The 19,092-nt window shown below is 37.9% G+C and overlaps 1 protein-coding gene across 1 annotated transcript in view; it reads left to right on the forward strand.

Moving 5' to 3' along the window:
* pcloa (piccolo presynaptic cytomatrix protein a) overlaps positions 1–8,193 on the forward strand; it is a 41,170-nt gene extending 32,977 nt beyond the window's left edge. The window contains exons 13-26 of the mRNA XM_055231905.1: positions 10–74; positions 268–437; positions 575–625; positions 736–866; positions 1,637–1,663; positions 2,348–2,441; positions 2,651–2,722; positions 2,796–3,036; positions 4,632–4,814; positions 5,527–5,668; positions 5,752–5,813; positions 6,244–6,378; positions 6,599–6,744; positions 6,827–8,193. Of these exons, the coding sequence (XP_055087880.1) occupies positions 10–74; positions 268–437; positions 575–625; positions 736–866; positions 1,637–1,663; positions 2,348–2,441; positions 2,651–2,722; positions 2,796–3,036; positions 4,632–4,814; positions 5,527–5,668; positions 5,752–5,813; positions 6,244–6,378; positions 6,599–6,744; positions 6,827–6,970 (1,663 nt within the window). The 3' untranslated portion in view covers positions 6,971–8,193. The remainder of the gene's footprint in view (positions 1–9; positions 75–267; positions 438–574; positions 626–735; positions 867–1,636; positions 1,664–2,347; positions 2,442–2,650; positions 2,723–2,795; positions 3,037–4,631; positions 4,815–5,526; positions 5,669–5,751; positions 5,814–6,243; positions 6,379–6,598; positions 6,745–6,826) is intronic.
* The last annotated feature ends 10,899 nt before the right edge of the window (positions 8,194–19,092 follow it).

Raw genomic sequence — 19,092 nt, forward strand, 5'->3', positions numbered from 1 at the left:
ACTTTACAGAGATCTTAATATGCTTGCTGAGTCAGAGACATCTCAGAACTTGGATTTCCAGGAGCACGGTAAAAGTAGGTTCACATGTAACTGCTTGAACTCAACCTCTTTGTCTGCAGTATCTGTCTGATCTAGTGACCTACTTTACTGTCAGTGCAGAGTTTATGTGTTTTATGCGAACATGGTTGAACCCTGACTGTACATGTGCTGTTGGTGCCTGTTCATTAACTCTTGGTGACATGTCACATGATGTGTGCCTGCTGTCAGGTGAGCGACCTCGCAGGTCTCCAGGCGTTGACCCTAAGCAGCTGGCAGCTGAGCTGCAGAAGGTGTCACAGCAGCAGGCCCCCTCTGCTCTGCCCCCTACCACCTCCGCTATATCCAGCCCAGCCCAGCCAGGATCCCCGTCTGTCGGCAAGAAGCGCCATAGCAGCAAGGCAGGAGTATTTGCAAAACATGTTACAAATCAAATGCCAGAACACAAAAGATTCATTATTCACCACTATCTCCACCCCATGACAATCACTAGTACATCACCAGTAGTAACTGTTGCTTTATGCTTTCATCTTTATAGAGTGCAGAGGGAGCGAAGACTCATTCACACCCCATCTCTGGAGAGATACAGGTATGTCAGCAGGATTTAATTTAAACTACAGTTCCCTGCTTTTTCTCAGTTAGTACCTGTATTTGCTATCCCATCCAGTAAAATTATTGATTTTTTGTGTTCTGTTTTAGCTTCAAATCCACTATGACAAACAGCTGGGAAACCTGATCGTTCATGTCCTGCAGGCCAGAAACCTTGCCCCACGTGACAACAATGGCTACTCTGATCCATTCGTCAAAGTGTATCTTCTTCCAGGGAGAGGGTGAGTCAAGGGAATGGAAACTTCACACACATAAGTAGTGATGGGGATACAATGAAGGTGGTAATAGGGAAAGAGTTTTACTGTGTTGCTTGTTGTTGCATTTTTCTGTTACAAGAAATCTGATGAAAAAAACAATATGATGTAATTTTTACTTTGCTCATCATATATTGTTAATCTACACAAATATTTTTGTATCATTATTCTATTATTGTGTGTTCAGTCAAAATTTCCCCTCTACACATTATTTTCTGTAATAAAAGGTCAGTAGCTTACTAAATACTTTCAGGAGAACATTATCCTACATTCTGTGCAGAGTACCACTTTTACATCATTGATCTTCGGAAACATGCATGTTATGCTACTTTACATGTCACTTTCACAACCTTTTTCAGTTTTATCCCAAAATCATTGGCAACACTAAGGATGCACAGACATTGCAATAAATTTGATAAAAACAAAACTACATTTTTTTCAGTCAGTGCGACTGATCATGCCATAAATGTCATTATCTATTTCCATCCATTTATCAGCCCATCACTGTGGCTATATGATGTAACTGTAAAAAGGCCTTGTCACTGTATGCAGTTTATGTTCATAAACACAAGTGCACTACACAATAGAAACCCCTTCTGATAAAACAACAGTCTGGAAAAACCTGTTTCCAAGCTACCGTTTCCACAGTCCTTGGACACTCATTTGACCCCCCACTCACGCTGACTATTGTTTCTGTATGTTGTTCTCTATATTTAATGCATGCTGGATCCCCTCAGTCAGGTCATGGTTGTCCAGAATGCCAGGTATGTGAATTGCCAAAATAAATTATTATACTTTGATCCATTGGTTCTGTTGAAATGCAGTTGTCCCTTCTTGGATGTCAGCTTTATGAAGGTAAAAAGTTACTAACAAGGATTAACTTCATTTATTAAAAAACACACACACAAATACAATGCCCCAAACAATGTTGTGCAAGCTGGTGACAACCTTTTTCCCTTTGTAGTACTTTATATTTATTGCAATTTAATTCTAGACACCTACCCTTATCTGCTCATCCAAATTGCACATATTCCACCCTCAAAGCCCTCCTGTCTTTAACAAACTAATATGTAAACAATCGCATTTGCCCTGCAGCCTTCAGCCCTGTACCAAACCTACATACAGTACTGCAAAAAACATCCATTTTACCAAGTGTGCAACATAGCAGAGTTATTTTAAATGAGACAGCATGTATAAAAATGGACTTTTTTGCAACACTCCCTGACATTGTAACCCACTGCCCATAGGTCCGTACATTGTTCCTGTCACATCATGCACTTTTCCAACAATGTGCGTCAACATCCTCACTTCCCCTTGCTGTCACCCTTTTGTATCCTGTGTACTGATTACATTGTTCTCACCTCATTTTGGTGGTCTGGTAAACTGCATGGGTAGTGCTCAGGAGTGACCCCTTCTACAATATGTTGTGTGTTATTGTGTTTTCCCAGTGCTGAAAACAAGAGGAGGTCCAAGCCCGCTGGCAAGAGCATCAACCCTGAGTGGAACCAGACTGTGATCTACAAAAACATCCATCTGGAGCAGGTAGATACAGGAGACAGGTTACAATCACACAGGGATTTAGTATGAATGAATAATTTACTTTTTAATTGAATTTGTTTAATTGGACAAAACCGAACTTAGCTGGTGAGACTGTGTTGCTTTGAATGTGAACATAACCCTGTTTTTAAGTGACCCTGTGATTAAGTTTAGGGTCATTCCGCAAAGTGATATTTTAATTTAACATTCTACAGCTGAAAAAGAAGACCCTGGAGGTCAGTGTGTGGGACTATGACAAATGCTCATCCAATGATTTTCTTGGAGAGGTACAATTGATTTTACTATTTTACATAATTTGCTTATGGGTTTTTGGCATGCACTGACCCTTTACCATTTTAGGTCCTTATAGACCTGTCCAATACATCTCAGCTGGATAATGTGCCCCGATGGCTTCCTCTGAAGGAACAGAGTGAAGGGGACCACCACAGACGATCTCACTCAGGACAGAATCGACACAGCTCCAAAACCTCTTCACAGCATTCCTCACCAAAAACTGGTTCAACGCACGATATCCAGGATTCACCTAAATCATCTGTCACCAAGAGTCGCAGTCATGGTGTCTTTCCAGATCCAGCAAAGGGTAGGAAAGGATAAACTCCACTCACCTGCTTGACCTTAGCAGTCTCATCACTAAACCCCCTGGATAATTGTTTTCAGTTGTATCTTTTATCTGTAGTCTCTTTTGTTTCTGACTGCTTTGAAGAGTGCTGTTACATCTGTCCAATAGTTTCTCACTTAAGAGCTTGCCCTGCTTCTGCACTCATTCTTTTGCATCTATCACAATATTCATGCTTTTTGCTTTCTCATAGTCTGTTTGCTTGGTTGTCATAATGTCACAAAAGTTTAAGACCTACCTCTAGCGTCCCTCTAATTAAAATCTAAGACAGATGAGAGCATGACCGGTAAATGGTTCTTATTGTTGGCATTTTCGAATATATAGCCTTGAAGTGGTGCAACCCTAAAGCTGTGATGCTTTAAAGTAATCTAAACGTTGTAGACAAATAATAATCTGGTTAATGTGGTTGTTTTAGATACACAGGCGCCCTCTATTGAGAAATCTCACAGTAGCCCTGGCACAGCGAAGCCTTCCCAGTCTGAGGGCCAGAGTCATGGACACAGCCAACACTCACGCTTACACGGTGCTCATACCAAAAGCACCACTCGGCACCATCAGGACAGCGGCAGAGGAAGTGCCATAGCTACAGGCGATGCTCCTGAGCAGTCACAGCAGCAGCCACCGCAACGCCTCCAACCAAGTAAACCAAGACGCAAATAAAGCCCACACAGCATGGCTTCCTCGCATTCATCTGTTCAGCCTTCTGTTCACTTATTTATTTTCTCTTCCTTTGGTTTTCTTTGGATTCTTGCCCCCCTCACCACGACCCCCTGGTGCTTCCCCTGTTTTCAAAGTGTGCCAGCCCTCACACTTCTCTTCTGTATGTAAATATGATGGAGCAATCCTTGGTACGCACTTTGGCACTTTATTTATTTTATTTTAAAATAAAATTATTCAAAATTATAAGCAGTATGTCACAAGCAATACTAGATTTACACATAACATACTTATTAAGTTTAAAGATCTAAAAATATTCAAATGTTACTCTCATTTTAAATAATGATTTATTTATTGTATTAAAATAATTAGTATAAATAATATAAAGTTACTTCAACTGAATTAAAGTAACTTTTACATTGAGTAAAATTACTCAATAAATACATAAGTAATAATGACAGAAGAAAGTTGCACCCCAACCTTTTTCAATAGATAATATCAACCACTATTGATATTTCTATTCATTTTTTTTTTTCCCTTGTGGGCGTTCAAAAAAATAATTTTTAAGTCTATTGACAAACAACAAACAAGCTTCCCCTTTCATGGGGGCTGCTGTGCATGCAGTTGGTTACCTCCCTTCATCTTTGTTTAATGAACTACTGAGCACCACGCACCACAGTCCATGCTGCACAGCCTGCCTCACAGAGACATGCAGGTGGCGCCAGTGTGCACTACTCACTGTGGCTGCATGACGTTGGTAACCATGGTGAAGAGACACTGTCCCACTCTCTGAATCTCCATCTTGCTCCTCCCTCCACCATCTTGGACTGGAACCATGACCTTTGTTACCTGGTTTTGACCCTTCACCTGTGACCTGTGCCCACACAAACTAATGGATCCAGGCCATAGAGGTCGTTTCTCACTGAGGCCCCAAAGGCACAGCGTAGTGGGTGTGCTCACCATTCAGAGAGCCCAGTCCGACTGGCTGCCCACCCTGCCGCCTGTGGCCCTCAGGCGTCCCCCGGATGGCAGACATGTGACCCTCAGGAAGGCCTGGTCAGAGGAGAGGCCCCAGAGCTGCGGAGGTGAGAGCAGAGACCAAAGCACTGAGGGAGCACGGAAAATGTGTGAGAGAAATACTATACTACTAACGCACACCTGCAAAAAAAGTGAGGGATATTATATACATTTAATAAAATCATAAGAAACCTCAAGTTAAATCACCCAAGATTCATGCAATTAAACACACTCTTTAATAGACCACCAACACAGTTGCCACCCAATTATAATGTCAGAATATAATGCACTCATCTTGACTCTCACATCCACTGGTCTTACTGATCTCACAGTTACTTTGTGCTGAGTGGTCAAAAGGAGATGTATTTAACATGAATCTCAAGTCTCATTTACATATTTCACCTCATCCATACTTTTTAGCATGAATACAGTAGGGAGGGAGGGAATCAATCAATACAAAAGACAAACAACATAATGAAGCAAAAGTTATGTTAATATTTAAATAAACTAACAGCTAGCTACTAACAATGAGTAGTCAAGGCACCTCTTGTTAAAACATGCTCTTATAAATGTAATATTTCAGAACTTTTTGTAATGTAATGTCCGAACACATTACTGCATTGTCTGTCTGAGATAATAACATTGTGTGCTTCTTGCTGCTCTTCACTGTTTGTGTGATTCATTCCTATACTCTTGTGTGGACTATAACAATATATAGGAATTCTCAGTTTTTCAGTAGTAGTATAATATGTCATGTATGTTATTGTGGCATTTGTGCAGCCCGCTCAGCCTACAGATCTGGTGAAACTCCGGTCACAGCAGCCTCTCTGGACAGTGGGCTCAGTGGCAGTGTCTACAGCCTGCTGGATGAAGAAGCAGAAGCCAATGAAGTGGACAGTGCCATTTTCCAAGTGCCCAGATTGTAAGACATTTACATCTCTCATTCACATGAACAATGTAAATGAATATTCTAATAATGATGGTTTACTTTGAACTTTATTCTAGTGGGAAAATCCCAAATGGCACAGACATGGTGAAATCTTCCATGGGGCACAATAATGGAGAAGGTAAATGACATTTACACAATGTTGATTGTATCTTACTTTCTCAAGGCTATGAATCACACCAATGACTAATTAAACATGTTTTAAAGGAGCATTGTAGTTTTGGTTTGTAATAATGTAATCCAAAAGTTATGAAGAATGATACACAAGTTAGATCACAGTTATTTTAATTTTAATGGCTGCAATAGTGCAAGTCTTCAGACTGTAATGTTGTCAGGTCCTTTTGACCCATCATTCCAAAGGCCACTCTCTATTAAGTTGCTAAGGCAACAGAGGTCTGAGCAAACCCTATTATTGCTTTGTGGTCAGCGCTTGGTATTACTCATTGTGACATTTCTCGAAGGGTCCACCAGAGGTCAGCTGTCACTCTAGCCCATCTGTGCGTGTACTGCTGTCTCTGTATGCAATATGTGATGTGTGTGTGTGTGCGCAGGTAAGTCTCATGTGATGGGGGAAATCAAAATTGCTCTGAAGAAGGAGGTTAAAACAGAAGGTGATCACCTGGTCCTGGAAATTCTTCAATGTCGCAACATCACCTATAAATTCAAAACTCCAGACCACCTGCCAGGTAAAACTGACATTTGAATTTAATGACAGAGACAAGTTTAAGTTACAATTATGGTGTGAATAAATCACCATTATGGCAGATGATATGTAAACATGGTACATCCAATATAGAACAATAAAGATACATGACTTACAATTGTTTATACAAATCACCCAAACAAATGTTGGTCAGATGTGTCCTCCAAAAGAGTATTTAAACTGACCTGTATTTGTGCTCACAGATCTTTATGTGAAGCTGTATGTAGTCAATATTGCTACTCAGAAAAGGATCATCAAGAAGAAGACCAGAGTGTGCCGCCATGACCGAGAGCCATCTTTCAATGAGACCTTCCGCTTCTGCATGAACCCCACAGGCCACGCCCTACAGGTTTTGTTTTCTATACCATACAAATGACAGAAATGTGTATGCATGAATACAATGCACAAGTACTGATTGTACCTTCAAACAGCTGTTCCTGGTATCAAATGGAGGCAAGTTTGTGAAGAAGACCCTGATTGGTGAGGCCTATGTGTGGTTGGACAAAGTGGATCTACGTAAACGGGTGGTAAGCTGGTACAAGTTGCATGCAAGTACTGCCCAAATCCACTCATAGAGGGACATGGAAAATGCCAGCGACTGCACTATGATTTTGTTAACCATCTATCAATGTACGTTGGGCAAACTAAACTCTCGGTGCAGTACAACAATGGACAATAAAAGAGAGATGATCGATAAATGTTTTCTAGAAGAGACTGTTGAAATGTTTACAGAATGCACTGCGTAGAATAACCAGGGTCAAAGGTCAAGAGTAATCAACCAGGTATGTCACATTTCAACAGATTCATCATATGTATATGTTACATATACACTTTCAGTCACTAACACACAGAAGTCATTAACACTGAAGATAACACTAAAGTTTACTAGAAACAGGGAATAGACATAACAGTTATTGTAGAACTTACATATTTTATTCATTACATTGTTTGAAAGCCACTATATCCCATGAATTTATTATCTACAGAGTTTACTGATTTACAAAATATCTAAATTTTATTTATTCCTTAAAAAAGTTCTCTTATTTATTTTTATATTACAAACAATAGCAGAAACTTATTTGTTGTTTCCTTGGGAAGGATAGACTATTTTGTAACACACTGTCTTGCATTCCACTGAAAGAGGGAAAAAAAATCAGCATGTATTTAATTATCTCTCCTGAGAAACGATCTGTTTTAAACTGATGAAATACTAATAATTATTATTATTATTGAATATAATATTCATACTATCTGATATATGAGTCTGGATATTATACTGTATATTGTGCGCATGAGTATTCGGTTTGCAGTGCCACATGTTCTGCACAGAAGACTTCAATGGTTCACTTTGTAAATAGTGAATAAAATGTTAACACTGGAAGTTTAAATATATTGATAGATATATAGAATATATAGATAGAGTTATCTTTATCACAGACAATCGAGTGTTGATGATTGTGATAGAGCTTTTATTTACCCACAATGCCCTTCCAAATGTGAGTCCTTTATTCAACATTTGACATTTACATGTGTTTTTGTCAGGAGATCCAAGCACACAACGTTTAGACTAGACTGCTTTTGTAGTATTTTGCACTTTTTGCTCAGAATGTAAAGCTGACACGGTCATTCTGCTTTAAATGGCATATCCGTAGATGTCTTTTTGTTTAAAGGAAGGAGAAAAGGCTCCAAACCAACCAATGTTCTACTACATTGGGTTACAACGTTCATGTAATAAAATACATTACCTGGATTAGTGACAGTAAGACATTTATGTGTTTTATGTTCTTTGTACATGCTGTCCTTACAGAACATTACAATGTTGAATTGCTGATTCTTGCAGCATTTGAAGAAGGCCGTTCAGTCTGCACTTGGAAGTCAGGGGTGAATCAGTGGCTTCATAAATTACTCTTTTATTGAATAAAAAAAGCTGAGTGACTTCTATGCAACATTGAACAGCAAGTATATCTCAAACTGAGAGATTTCACTTTTGGTTATATTTTGCACCTAGTTTTGTTATTATTCTTTTATTATGTTTAATTAAACTTGTTATGTCATGTTTTTAAATTATGTAAATGTTTTTATTTATTTATTCACAGCTTTAGATAAGAAGTGAGGTTTTTATACTTGGTGATGTTTGTTTACAATATTTAGAGGGCCTAAAATCTCAGAACTAATTCCATTTTCTTTTATGAACAAATACTTGCAAAAACTCAACTTTACAGGTAGAAATGTACTTATCATGCACTTGTCATTTGGCTAGTTTAATTATTCAGTAACATATTCACAACAATTGTATAGAAGGTAAACACTGCATAAAATGCTTATTGGTCCTACCAGTTATTTTTGTATCCATGTGCTTGTACGTATAGCCTCTTCATACTAAGTTCATGCATGCCATTGGCTCGCATACATTTTACTTAAATCATGGTTTGTTTTATTTTTGCCTTTCTCGTGACATTAAAGACAACATTACTCTCTCATGTACTCCTACAACTGTCATCTCTATTTCCAACTTTGTAAATACATGTTTTGTACTGGGTTTGTGGGCAAATGGTTCATGGCAGACAAATAGATACAATTGACTTGAATAATGTACAGTTATGAGAAGGATTTAGCCGTCTGTCTTTATGGACTAGAGATTTATCAACCCCCCTCTCACTAAACACTAAAGCATTATCATAGTCTAACTAACACAGATCTTAATAAGGAGATTTAAATGTGCCCTCACTGGATGTTGCATGTTTTGTTGGTGGTTCATACTATTTTTGTGTCCAGATATTAAAGAAAAAATGACCGAAGTAGAAGGATATTGAGGGAAATAGATATAGAAGCAAATAATATAAGATACTGTATGCTGACTGTACAAAGATATGCTTGTAAACCTGTCCCGGTTTTCCTCTTGTAAAGTATAATGACATACTGTCATGGTTTTGTGATTGTATACAGGAGGTATTGATGAATTATGCAAATTGTGCTGTAAAAATGGCTGTTGCCCCATGTGTCAATATTAAATATCAATACAACTTAACTTGTGTCTTTAAACTTTTAACTTGTGAGTTTAATTTATAGTTTATGTTGAAGAGGTCCCTGATTATATATATATATATATTTTTTTTTTATCTGAATAGTTTAGTGTTGTTTATTTTTTATTATTGTCAGAGACAATGCGCATAAAAAACACTGATCTACACAGAGGGTTAGGGTTAACCCTCCATCACCTGCACTTCTCCGTGGGTCCTCAGGAGGTCGCTCTTCTCCACACGCTGCAAACAGTGTACAGTGAATCCCAAATAACTTACACACATCTTTCACTGACAAAATACTGAGAAACTATTTCCACAGTATCGGCTATATCTGTCACTATCTGTCAATTACTATTGGTATTTTTGTCTTGGATGAGTTAAGAATATCAGCCCAGTGCATCGGTTCTTTGTCACTGGTTCTGTTCATTTTCAGAAATCCTACATGCAGACAGATGGGTCAGACTTCCACACTATAGCAATAAACCTGACTCCCTCCATGGAGACGAGCAGCTGATGGCACCAGGCCAAGTTACACCTCAGATCTATGAAGAGGTGAGCCTGCTCACAGTAATAATACATGTTTAAAAGAGATTATCCAGCAATTAAAAAAAAAAAAAAAAAAAAAAATCTGTAATAGAATAAATGCAAAACATACAAGTTTAAGGCTATACTGTGGAACATTCCAGGCAAAGCAATAACATCTCCATGGAGACAAGTACCTGCCACCTTTCTGGTGATTAGTTAGTTAGTTAGTTAGTTAGTTAGTTAGTTAGTTAGTTAGTTAGTAAGTTAGTAAGTTAGTAAGTTAGTTAGTTAGTTAGTTAGTTAGTTAGTTAGTTAGTTAGTTAGTTAGTTAGTTAGTTAGTTAGACAGTCATTTAATCAAATTGTGAGCTAGTGTCAGGGCCATGCAGCGTAATATAATGTAATGTTGTCTTGATTTTAGAAATAAAACAAATGTAACCCTAATATACTTGTTAAGGTGTTTTGGACATAGATATCTCTTCATAACTGGGAAAAATTATTCTTGACATTATTCTTGATAAGTATTTCGTCTCTACGTGGCATATTTATTTAATACAACATTTGCATGGCGCAACAGCGGCCGCACAATGTGAGCGCCACAGGGAGAGAAGAGAGCGCGCGCAACAGACATCACATCCTGTCTACAAAATAAAACGCCTCTTTTACACAGTAAGAGCGCTGCTTTTATGAACAATACTTAACACCCCCACTCGATGTTAGCTCACTGGGTAAAACAAAATTACAATATCTGAACATTTTCATAAAATTTTCACATCATTGATACCGTTTCATTTCTTTAAGTACCAAGTATTTTCTGTGCTAAATCTTTTAGCTTCTGCTTTGTGGCTGGTTTTGTTAAGATATCTGCAGTCATTAGATCTGTAGGACAATATACCAATAGTACTCTTCCAGAATTAAAAATATCTCTTATGAAGTGGTATTTCACATCAATATGTTTGCACCTTTGTCTGTTAACAAGATTTTTTGTAAGTGCAATCATGCCTTGATTGTCCTCTTACACTTTTGTTTTCTCATATTGGTAGCAGTCAAGTCCTTTTAAATAGCTGTTCTATGTAAAGACATTCCTATAAAGCTGAAGCTAAAATATGTACTCCGCTTCACAGGTAGAGAGAGCTACTGTTTGTTGTTTTCTTGTTTTTCATGAAATCAGTGAACTTCCTTCACATAAACTAACACAACAACCTGAAGTGCTACGTCTGTCTGTTTCATTTGATGCCCAACTTGCATCACAGTAAATTGTCAGGCCAAGTCTTTCCGTTACATTTTTCTTGAAGTACAGTCCTTGTTCTATTGTACTTTTTTCCACTGTATTCCAATGTTCCACAGTTGGTTCACTAAAGTGTTGAGAAAGTTTACTGACAACAAATTTAATGTCAGGTAGTACATTTTGACTACTCCGGTTGTTTGTTCAAAGTCTATTCCTAAGAAATGTTTCAGAGTTCCCAAATCTTTTATTCTGAATTTTAGAGTAACATTCTTTTCACATCATTCATTGCATTTTCACTAGTAGCAACAATAATGAGGTCATCTACCCAGATAATGAGTATTAACTTTTGACCATATTTTTCCTTTGTATACACACAATCTGTACAAAATCATTTTCACATATATAGGTGTGTAATACAGTATTCCAGTTTCTGACTGATTGCTTGAGTCCATACAAGGATTTTTTCAGTCTACATACCAGTTTTTCACCTGTTTTTGAGTGTTTCTCATAATCTTGTGGTTGTTCTAAATAATTCTCACAGCCAAAAGGTGCATGCAAATATGCTGTCTTTAAGTCCATTCGGTGCAAGATCAAGTCCTCCCGCGCTGCTTTCTGCATAAGAACTCTGACACTTGAGAGTGAGAAAGTCTCCTCTCAATCATTTCCCACTTGCTGGTTGTGTCCTTTAGCAACAAATCTTGCTTTGTATTTGTTAGATCCATCTGTGTCTGTTTTCAATGCATAGACCCATCTCCCTCCTAAAACGTGTCTACTTGGTGGCAAGGGGGTCAGCTGAAATGTCTCCTTTTCCTCCAGTGATAGCATCTCCTTATCCATGGCATTTTTCCACAGAACTGACTTGGATGATGTCCCTGCTTCCTCCTATGTTTTTGGAATATCACACACAGCTCGATAACAAAAATCAACACCTTTGTAACTTGTCCAATGAATCGCCCTCAGTCTGTAAACTTCACCAACCTGTGCTTCTTGACCTTGTTCACTTCAGGATCAAAAATTAGATAGGCTGGACTGTTTTTATCGTAGCCTATAAAAATGCCATGCTCACACTTGGAATCTAGCTTGCCCTTCTCTTGCTTGTGACTGTGCTTGTGACTTTTGCATTTGTGACCCGTTTGGTAACTTTCCTGTATAAGTGATATGCAATTTTCTTTGTTCACCTGTTATAACACCTGTTTCTCAAGTGAGAGGCTTTCTGGATAGCATAGTTCCATAAACAGTCTGGTAGCTTACTTTCTATCAATAAACATCTAGCCATATCAAATAGTGTCCGCCAGCTTCTCTCTGCTGTGCCATTTTGGTGTGGCGAGTAAGGTGTGTGTAAAGTGACGAGTAAGGTGCTGATGTCTCATGTCCGATTTTGTTCTTTGTCAGTAACCACTGAAAATTTCTGTTCATAAACTCAGTGCCGTTGTCTGAACGTATGCACTTGACTTTTCTATAGGGTGCTACATCGGCTAAGAACTTTTCTGTTGCTGTAATAGCATCACTCTTAGACTTAAGGAAATACACTAATACAGCACTTGAATAATCATCAGTAAAACACTGTGCGTATTTGTGTCTGTCTAAACTAGCCATTTTCATTGAGCCTGCCAGGTCTGTATGGATTAGCTCCAGGGGTTTCTTTGCTTTACAGACTGGCTCCCTTTTTTTTTGTTTGGGTGAACTTGTCTTTCGTACAGATCTCACCCATCTGATCTGGTTTAACAGCATTTCCCTTCATTTCCATACCTTTGACTACACTTTGGAGTTTGATTACATCCTCAAACTTACAATGCCCTAAAATCTCATGCCATGTTTGGACATCGTGACACACTTTACACTGGTCTGTATGAGCAACAACAGTGGGCAAATAATATAGTTTTCATACTTGTGAATTTTAAATGTGTTAACGTCTTTTGTAATCAGGTGACTTTCTCCCTTCTTGAAGGTCACAGTTGCTCCTCCATTGGCAGCTCTGGCCACTGAAGAGATGTTGTATGGATAGGAGGGCATGTACAGAGCATCCTGTAGTTGTGCCCTGTGCTGTCCACAGCTGTCCAGTAAGTGTATTGTTGCAGTTCCTCTGCATTGAGCCTTTCCACTGCACCTTGTCCCATTAGCGAGTTGAATGAGTCTCTGGTTGAAATGTGCTGTAAAAACTTGTAAATCTTTTAATGTCATTTACAATTTGTGACGTTATTCCTGCATCTACCGTAATGCCTTTAATTTTTACTTTGCGGATTGACGGGTTACCTTTTCTTTGTGCAGCTTTGAAGATGTAGTCACTGGTTTGTTTGTCAGCTATCATACATATGGACTCTTGGTGTGTGTTGTTTTTGTAAATATTGCACCATACGTTCCAAGTACATTTTCTTGCTTTATGTCCTATTAGTCTATATTTGTAACATGTCATGTTTGTATTGTCAGTTTTACCTTGAGTGCTGCTGGTGTACTTTTTTTTGGATATTTTTATCCTGCTTTGTGAATATTTTCATCACGTTGTCTGTTGCCTCAGCAGTGCTCATTTTCTCAGGCTCGTTGTATGTGTGTAGTCTCCTTGAAATCTTTAAATGTCACATTGTCCTCATTTTGTGTTATGTGTACTGCTAAAGGCTTGTATGAATCTGGTAGACCACCAAGAATCATTACCACATCAAACCATCAGCCTCAGCGGCATCACATAGAGCTGTGATGAGGTTGTCCGCTCTGACAATGTAGTCCGTTTTTGATTCACTTTCTGCTTTCCATAACTTTGTTAAAGACGTGTACAGGTTGATAATGCGTGCCTTGCTTTTCCCTGAGTAATGTTCCCTTAGTATTTTCAGTGCTTTCCTGCTGTTGTATCTAGCATCATGCCTAATTAGTGAAAGGTTTTTATCATCGATGAGCCTTATTAGCTCTGCATAACAGTCCAGATTCTTTGTTCTGTCTACTGACGTTTGCTCATCTCCGACTGGCTCATTTAGAATAATGTCTTTCATGTTTAGAATGTGTAAATGTCCCAAAAATCTTGTTTCCCAAAGGTCGTATTTGTCTTCGGCTCCATCGAAATAAAGTTGCTGGGATAATGCTCCAGTAGCACGAACCGCCAAGTGGCTCTTTCTCTTCGAGAATGCACGCTTGACGTTTGCGGTCAGTTGTTCTTCTGCCCAAGTCTGTAGTAGCCTACATGCGCACCTTCTATATATATTTTATATATATATATATATATATATATATATATATATATATATATATATATATATATATATATATATATATATATATATATATATATATATATATATATATATATATATATAAATACATACACACACACACACACACACACACACAACGTGTATATGTGTGTATGTGTGCGGAAAACAACCACTCACAGGGCACAGATGAGGCAGGCATACACAAGAATGCCACTGTTAACTTATATAAATACACACATACATGGGCTCTGGATACACATTTTTCTGTCTCTCCCAGTATTGAACGGGGTCCTCCAGCCTTGCCGTATTTGGCTCATCATGTGGCTCAAAAATCTACACGAGTGTCCTTGCCTATATATAACTAGTATACCTACCAAGTGTACCTAAAGTATCTAGAGTACCTGCCAGCGTCTCTGGAGGAGAGCACGTCCATGCCCTGCTGCTTACTCTGGTGACACACAGTCACCATGGAGACCAGGGAGTCCAGGATGTCCAGGTCCCTCCAAATAGCACTGCTCCTCTGGACACACTGGGTACAAGGATTCACTGAACCCTTTAAACAAGTGTTTGTGATTGGATCATAACGCAAAAAATATACACTGAAATTTACACCAATATGTGTACAAGACATCTAACAATGGCCTAGAATATGACCTACATTTAAGCCTACATTAAAACACAAATAAATGTCTATGAGTGTGATTTTCCAAAGTTTATTAAAAGATGTCTAAAACTATGTTCTCTTTGGCTGCTGTGGTCCCACAGCTGTGTGAACATCTCCCATGTCTTCACAGAACTCACTCATCTTCTCCAAAGCCCTTGGCCTGCAGTCCCTGGGCACATCAGGAGAGCAAAAGCATGGCTGCAATGTCCTACACAGGCCTACTTCAGTACTGTCTTCGATGGCAATGGCAATACATCTTTTTCAACTGTTCAACTGTGGCTGGTGCTATAGGACTGAGAAAGCAGGCTGTGAACGCTAACATCTGGATAAAACAACAACTTGTATACCAGTCTCCGATCTTTACTTATTTTTAAACCAATAGTATTCATATTCATGGTTTAAAACTAAGGCAACATCCTCCATTGTCATAGCAATTAAGCAAATCAAATACAAAATTCTGGCAAAGGTACACCACCTGCTAGCTTCTACAACCCCGAATGCATGCAAGAATGCATGTTTTTCACAGAATTTTTGAGCACGTAAAAAAGCCATAATTTATAAGCTAAGTTTAGTGATATACAGTGTAGCTTTCCAGTAGACAACCATGTAGCGGACTTCCCCACCAGAAAAGTAAATTGTACTAAACATATTTACATTTGTATAATTCTTAAAAAAAAAAAAAAATCCAAATAACAATTCCAAAAAAAACAACTCAGTTTTATTGACAGATTTACAGACAGATCAGGGTGCTCTTCTGATCAGCTCCATCTTCTTCATTTTCTGGAGACATGTTTTTTCTCATCATCTTCATCAGATCACAGGATCACAGCTGGCCCCTCCAAACCGGTCACCATGGAAAAACAGAAAGAGACAATATTAAGACACTGAGTAAACATTCAGAAGCAACACCTATGGAATTATTAATATTTTCTTACTTTTTTTCGTCATCTTCATCAGATCAAAGGTCCACAGCTGGTCCCTCCAAACCAGTCGCCATGGAAAAACAGAAAGAGACAATGTTAAGACACTGAGTAAACATTCAGAAGCAACACCTATGGAATTATTATTATTTTCTCACTTTTTTTCGTCATCTTCATCAGATCACAGGACCACAGCTGACCACTCCAAACCGGTCACCATGGAAAAACAGAAAGAGACAATGTTAAGATACTGAGTACCGTAATCAGAAGTAACTTTTATGGAATTATTATTTTCTTACCTCATGTTTGTGATCAGGTCTTGTTTATTATTTTCTCACTTTTTTTTATCATCTTCATCAGATCACAGGACCACAGCTGGCCCCTCCAAACCGGTCACCGTGGAAAAACAGAAAGAGAGAGACAGTGTTAAGACAGTAAACATTCAAAACCAGCTTCTATGGAATTATTATTATTTTCTTACGTTTTTTTCGTCATCTTCATCAGATCACAGGACCACAGCTGACCCCTCCAAACCGGTCACCATGGAAAAACAGAAAGAGACAATATTAAGACACTGAGTAAACATTCAGAAGCAACACCTATGGAATTATTATTATTTTCTTACTTTTTTTCATCATCTTCATCAGATCACAGGACCGCAGCTGGCCCCTCCAAACCGGTCACCATGGAAAAACAGAAAGAGAGAGACAGTGTTATGACAGTAAACATTCAAAACCAGCTTCTATGGAATTATTATTATTTTCTTACGTTTTTTCGTCATCTTCATCAGATCAAAGGTCCACAGCTGACCCCTCCAAACCAGTCGCCATGGAAAAACAGAAAGAAACAATGTTAAGACACTGAGTAAACATTCAGAAGCAAACCTTTATGGAATCATTATTATTTTCTTACTTTGTTTTATCATCTTCATCAGATCACAGGACCACAGCTGGCCCCTCCAAACCAGTTGCCATGGAAAAACAGAAAGAGACAATGTTAAGACACTGAGTAAACATTCAGAAGCAAACCTTTATGGAATCATTATTATTTTCTTACTTTTTTTCATCATCTTCATCAGATCACAGGACCACAGCTGGCCCCTCCAAACCGGTCACCATGGAAAAACAGAAAGAGAGAGACAGTGTTATGACAGTAAACATTCAAAACCAGCTTCTATGGAATTATTATTATTTCTTACGTTTTTTTCGTCATCTTCATCAGATCAAAGGTCCACAGCTGGTCCCTCCAAACCGGTCACCATGGAAAAACAGAAAGAGACAATATTAAGACACTGAGTAAACATTCAGAAGCAACACCTATGGAATTATTATTATTTTCTTACTTTTTTTCGTCATCTTCATCAGATCACAGGACCACAGCTGACCACTCCAAACCGGTCACCATGGAAAAACAGAAAGAGACAATGTTAAGACACTGAGTACCGTAATCAGAAGTAACTTTTATGGAATTATTATTTTCTTACCTCATGTTTGTGATCAGGTCTTGTTTATTATTTTCTCACTTTTTTTTTCATAATCTTCATCAGATCACAGGACCACAGCTGGCCCCTCCAAACCAGTCACCATGTAAAGACACAGAAAGAGAGACATACACATGTTACGACATACACATCCAAAAGCAGCTTCCACTGTAATTTTCTTACCTCATGTTTGCTTAATTATTATTATCAGAGTCAAATGTTTTTCAGATTAATTAAAATAAAACACCTAAACCTACGTATAGATACAAACTAAGTACTTAATTTACAAAAAAATAAAAAAAATAAAAATGAAAATAAATAAATAAATAACAAGAGAAGCAGGGAGTGTCCCACTGACCGGTGAGTCAGTGAACAAACCCATATCTCCAGATACAATCATTTAAAACTATTAAATTCACTATTTCTGAACAGTCTACAATCAGACTGTTTACAAAGGCTTAAAATTAACCATTAAAAAAACAAATACAACAACAAAAGAGGAGAAGCAGGGAGTGTCCCACTGACCGGTGAGTCAGTGAACAAACCCATATCTCCAGATACAATCATTTAAAACAATTAAATTCACTATTTCTGAACAGTCTACAATCAGACTGTTTACAAAGGCTTAAAATTAACCATTAAAAAAACAAATACAACAACAAAAGAGGAGAAGCAGGGAGTGTCCCACTGACCGGTGAGTCAGTGAACAAACCCATATCTCCAGATACAATCATTTAAAACTATTAAATTCACTATTTCTGAACAGTCTACAATCAGACTGTTTACAAAGGCTTAAAATTAACCATTAAAAAAACAAATACAACAACAAAAGAGGAGAAGCAGGGAGTGTCCCACTGACCGGTGAGTCAGTGAACAAACCCATATCTCCAGATACAATCATTTAAAACTATTAAATTCACTATTTCTGAACAGTCTACAATCAGACTGTTTACAAAGGCTTAAAATTAACCATTAAAAAAACAAATACAACAACAAAAGAGGAGAAGCAGGGAGTGTCCCACTGACCGGTGAGTCAGTGAACAAACCCATATCTCCAGATACAATCATTTAAAACTATTAAATTCACTATTTCTGAACAGTCTACAATCAGACTGTTTACAAAGGCTTAAAATTAACCATTAAAAAAACAAATACAACAACAAAAGAGGAGAAGCAGGGAGTGTCCCACTGACCGGTGAGTCAGTGAACAAACCCATATCTCCAGATACAATCATTTAAAACTATTAAATTCACTATTTCTGAACAGTCTACAATCAGACTGTTTACAAAGGCTTAAAATTAACCATTAAAAAAACAAATACAACAACAAAAGAGGAGAAGCAGGGAGTGTCCCACTGACCGGTGAGTCAGTGAACAAACCCATATCTCCAGATACAATCATTTAAAACTATTAAATTCACTATTTCTGAACAGTCTACAATCAAACTGTTTACAAAGGCTTAAAATTAACCATTAAAAAAACAAATACAACAACAAAAGAGGAGAAGCAGGGAGTGTCCCACTGACCGGTGAGTCAGTGAACAAACCCATATCTCCAGATACAATCATTTAAAACTATTAAATACACTATTTCTGAACAGTCTACAATCAGACTGTTTACAAAGGCTTAAAATTAACCATAAAAAAACAAAAAACAC

The sequence above is a fragment of the Periophthalmus magnuspinnatus genome, chromosome 23 (assembly GCF_009829125.3).
Source record: "Periophthalmus magnuspinnatus isolate fPerMag1 chromosome 23, fPerMag1.2.pri, whole genome shotgun sequence".
NCBI lineage: Eukaryota > Metazoa > Chordata > Actinopteri > Gobiiformes > Gobiidae > Periophthalmus > Periophthalmus magnuspinnatus.